The 4,914-nt window shown below is 51.4% G+C and overlaps 1 protein-coding gene across 1 annotated transcript in view; it reads left to right on the top strand.

The window, feature by feature from the left end:
* The window catches only part of Col4a2 (collagen type IV alpha 2 chain), a 137,755-nt gene that overhangs the window by 81,530 nt on the left and 51,311 nt on the right, over window positions 1-4,914 (top strand). The window contains exon 5 of the mRNA XM_005366318.3: window positions 4,740-4,874. Within this exon, the coding sequence (XP_005366375.1) occupies window positions 4,740-4,874 (135 nt within the window). The remainder of the gene's footprint in view (window positions 1-4,739; window positions 4,875-4,914) is intronic.

Here is a 4,914-nt window from a genome sequence, read left to right as displayed (position 1 = left end):
TGTGTGTGTGTGTGTTTCAATCAGAGAACAGCTTTTGGGAGTCAGCTCTCTCCTTCCACCGTGTGAGTCCCGGGGATGGAAATCAGATTGTCAATCTGGACAACAAACGCCTATGCCCACTGAGCCATCTCACCAACCCTGGCTGTTCTTTACATTTTAACTACAATCTGCTAAATCATTTGGAGAGTAGTTCTGAGGCCCTGATCATCCTGCGTCATATAACGAATCCAACATTGCTTAGTGTGTCCTCTCTAACTCGCACTGCGATGATCTAACGTGTTCACACACATGAACTGGACATCTTTAGAACATGAGAGACCGTCTGGAATTCTGGGGTAGAGAATAAGTCTCCCGGATCCTGAAGATGTCCGCCTTTGCGGGTGTCTCGCATATTTTCCAGTGTGCGCCACTGGGCTTACAGAAATCACAAGGACTTAGGGATTCCCCAGGATCAGCAAGAGCCATGGTCTGCTGCCCTCGGAGGAAGGGAGAGTCTGCTAGGAGATGGAGAGGGCAGGAGGGTCTGTGACTAGTGCCCCAGGAAAGGTGAGACAGGAAGGGTCAGCTTGGAAGGAGCGGGAATTTCCTACCATTCAGCCTTGGGCTTTGCGTCACTGGGGTCTATTCTGCTCTAGCAGGAAAGGCTACAGCCAGACTGAGCATCCTGCTGGTCCTGTCCTTGGAGACAAGTGTTGGGGCTTCTCTGGCCTTTGTCCCGATGTCCGGGCACATCTGCATGCTCACAGTCTGATGACACATTGCCCTGTTTCCAGATGTGAACTTTTCCAAGTTCAGGAGCACTCTCAGAGGCTAAGAGACTAAGCCCACCTCCTGCAGAACCAAAGAACTTAATAAAGTTGGCTTTGAATTTGGCCTCGCCCTCTGCCAGAAACAACTGGTGACCCAGGTACACAGCAGCCATGACTCCAGAAAGGGAAGAAGAACAGGATTCAAATGGACAAACCCCTGTCCTGTTTATTCTGTCTCATAGGGAAATTTTATTAAAGTTAATATTTAACTGACAAAATGTGTTTACCCACTGCCTGACTCAAAAACCAGACCTTTCTTTGAGCTACGGCTTAGTCCTAAAGAGATCTTTCTTATTAAAAGATAACCATCTTCTCCCTTGAGTGCCCAGTGGAGGGACGTGGGGTGGTAGGACATGGAGGTATTTCAGCAGCAATGCGCACAGGAACCTCCAGGGACTGTGTGAAATGCAGATTCAAGTTCCAGAGCCATGCCTAGGATGCTGGACTTCTAATGAATTTAGCGAGGAGTTGCAATAACCCCACACAGAGACACAAAGACAGAACTCAGTCAGCTAGGAGCCAGGCAGACAGCCCTCAATGTTGACCCTTTCTAAGCCTTTCTAAGCCTAGTTATGGCTCCTCCCCACTGGTGCTTGGTCCTTCTCCACGCCATCACCAAGGGAGAAAATGGGATTGCTGCTGTTGACCCTCTGGTGGGCCACCTCCCTGAGATGCATGGTGGAAGGATGGTTTTCATTATCCCGCTTCCTGAGAAGCCCATCCCTATGGATAGAATGGGATGGAAGTGGGGGTACAGCACATGCTCTTATAGGTCCTTTGTAGTGTTCCAGGCTTGTAAGGTCCAGTCTGTGTCCCTCCACTATGGAGATGGAGGCTGCGGGAAGGAGGAAATCTTCAGGGACACTGCACGAGTTGGAAGAGCTTTGTGGGTTTGGGAGTTTGAGGTTGGTGTGTGGACACCTTCTCTTGGGACAGTTTTATTTTTAACCTCTTTATACAAGGAAAGGAAGAGATGGAAGTCAGCTTTCAGGGCTGGACTTTTCATCAGAGGATGGAAGCGTCTGCTGCCACTGATTAGCACGAAGGGAAACCCTCATCACCTGCATGTGCAGCTGCTGCCCACACTCCACGGCACACTTCCCCACCAGGCAGGACGTCCTGGGGAAAGTCCCAGCCTGATGGTCCAGACACACCTCCCAGGAGCACACTGGGGTGTGCGCAAATGCCCAGCCAGGCCCAGGCCCCAGCATACATGCTCCCCAGATACCCCCTCCCCGTTCCCGGAGAGAAGCAGCCTGGATGCTGTGGAATGTTCTAGTCCATCAGCACTCAGGAGAAGTTCACATTGACAAGATCGGCTAGAGCCTAAGAAGAAGAAGATAACATTGTTGCGGGTGAAGTGAGATTAGAGCATTTCTGGTAGGGCCGTGAAATGCTGCAGCCACTGGGGGAAACCTTGAGTCGTAGCTCAGAAACATAAAGGTGGGACTGTCGTGGGATTCATTGAGTCCTGAGAATAGACACTGAGCACTGACAGGAGGAACTCGGGCAGATAAGAGGACTATTCAAAGTAGCAGAAGTGGGATGGGCCAGCGGGGTGGCTCAGCAAAGAAAGTGTGTGCCCTACACCCTGGAAGCCTGTGTTTCAATCCCCCAGGACCCATGGAAAGGTAGCCAGAGAGGCCTGGCTCCACTGAGCTGTCTTCTGACCTCCAGATGTGTGCTACGGCTTACACACCAGCCACACATACAGAAACACTCAAATATGCCCATCAGCAGAGGAAAGGACAGACTGTTATATTCATACAAAGGGAAAATAATCAGCCATGAGTATGAGGTTCTGGTCTGTGCCGCCGTGTCGATGAGCCCCCAAAGCATTATGCTAAGGGAAGGAAGCCAGACTCAGAAGGTCACACACACATCATGTGACTTCATTTCTGTCGATTTGTAGAGCAGGGAAACCACAGAGACAGAAGGTGGCTGCCAGAGACTAGGGAAGAATGGGGAGGGACTGCTGAATGGGTTTGGGTTTCCCTCTGAGACCAGGCAAGTATTTTGGGTCTGGATAAAGGTGCGGATTGCACGGTGAGGGAAACCACTGGGTTGTGCAATGAAGAGGTGACAGTGTGCTCCAGAGAAGACAAGACTAGAGCTTACCCCGGAGGTAGACACCTGTCCGAGAAGAGCAGGTTAGAAGACTCCTGGTGGTGGAGGAGAAACGAGTCCACAGGGCATGCTCTGCCTTTCCCGTCAAGGGGGCCCAGGAAGGGGTATGAGCATGAGGGACAAAGGTGGCCTGTGTCCCACATACGGGTCCAGGGGTAGCTAGGGACCTGTGTATTCCCCAGGTGTGGAATGATTAACCTCCCTGGCAGACTTGCAGGATGTGAGCAGTAAGAATAGATGCCACTGTGAGAAGCGTCCCATGCCCCTGGAGTGATCGCTGTAAATGCTGGCAAGGGGCGGGGTCTCCACCTGACATGGGGAAATGAGGGTTCGCCGCACGTGTCTCATTCCAGGAAAGCTAAATCCGTTAACACCACGAACTAAACCAAGATGCACGTGACTAGAATAAAGGCCACAGGAGTCAAAGCCAAACTATGCTCTTGTCCCAAACACACAAACAGCCATTACACCAAAGTGCTTCAGAAGCAGGGTGCAATCAGTGGTCCTGTGTGCAGCCTGCAGGGCCACTGTCCTCATGAGAAGCCACACAGTGGGACCTGTCTCCTGTCTGTAGTGTTCTTCAAAGTGGCGAAGGTCCATGGACTCCACCGCTCAGGATGCTGAGTCTGCCCCGCCCTGGCTGGGCATTTGCTGGTACGGCATGGCTGAATGATGCTGAAAGGCATGAAGGATAGGGGAGGGGAGCCCCATATCTGCCACTCAGACACTGACCCAGATGGAGCCCCAGGGACCTTCCCAGACTCCCTGTGGGTTGAGGAGGTAGGGTGCCTCAACTCTGGGGTGGATCTCTAAGTCGCTCCTACCCATCTTGTCTTCAAAGAAGGGGACTCTTCCACCCACAGACCCGTGACCCCTACAAGAACCAGAAGAAGAAAGGCATGATGAGCCCTGAGTAAGATCTCCCTGCTCCCGGATGGCACCTCCATGACATCCACCCCATACCTCACCTCCCGTGAGACTCGCTGCTCCCGGATGGCACCTCCATGACATCCACCCCATACCTCACCTCCCGTGAGACTCGCTGCCCCCGGATGGCACCTCCATGACATCCACCCCATACCTCACCTCCCGTGAGACTTGTCTTCTCACTTAAATACTGTGAGGCACTAAAGATGGCCTCTCAACACTCAGTAAAGACATGCACTTTACAGTAAAGACTGTCCGTGTGGGCAATGGAGGAAAAGACCAGAAGCAAAGATGGACAGCTCCCCCTGTCCCCGGGGCAGCTCAGGGATTAGAAGTGTGTCAGTGCACAGGTCTTGACTCCTTCAGCGACATCACATAAATGGAACCCTTTAGTATTTGCTATTGCTGATTATTTCATAAGCATATGTCTTCGGACGGATTTCATCCCTGTCGGAATATGTGTCTGCACTTTCTGTTTAAGGCTGAGTAATATTCCATTGTAAGGATATACTATGCTTTGTGTAGCTCCTGTATGTATTATACTGAAAAGATTGCTGGGAGCGTTTTACCTGAAAGAGACTTTTAAAAGCCAAGCATGTTGATTCTGTCATTGCAACTCAACATTTGATCACTCACCATCAACGTCATCTATCAAGTCTCTCATTTCCATACTGGACACGTTTCTCCCGAAGTTCTCTGACCTCTTTCCTCAGCCAGTGAGCCTTCCGTGGTGGCTCTATTAGAAGATGGCCATTTTTGTAACATTCCTGGGGATGGTAGATCTTGGAGAATGGGAAGTGCGGTTTGGAAAATGATTGTGACTGAGAATGCATGCCTGATTTTAACTGTGACGCTGAACCTATGTTGTTCCCACAGGGTCAGCCAGGGCCAGTGGGCACCCAGGGGTACAATGGGCCTCCAGGATTGCAAGGCTTCCCAGGTCTACAGGGTCGCAAAGGAGACAAAGGTGAACGGGGAGCTCCTGGGCCGACTGGACCAAAAGGAGATGTGGTAGGTGTCCTGGCTGGTGTCCTCTGCTGTGGGTAGCACT

This window comes from Microtus ochrogaster, unplaced genomic scaffold, assembly GCF_000317375.1.
Source record: "Microtus ochrogaster isolate Prairie Vole_2 unplaced genomic scaffold, MicOch1.0 UNK7, whole genome shotgun sequence".
Taxonomy (NCBI): Eukaryota; Metazoa; Chordata; class Mammalia; order Rodentia; family Cricetidae; genus Microtus; species Microtus ochrogaster.
Note: the sequence above shows the minus strand (reverse complement) of the source record. Positions and strands in the feature narration are given on the sequence as shown.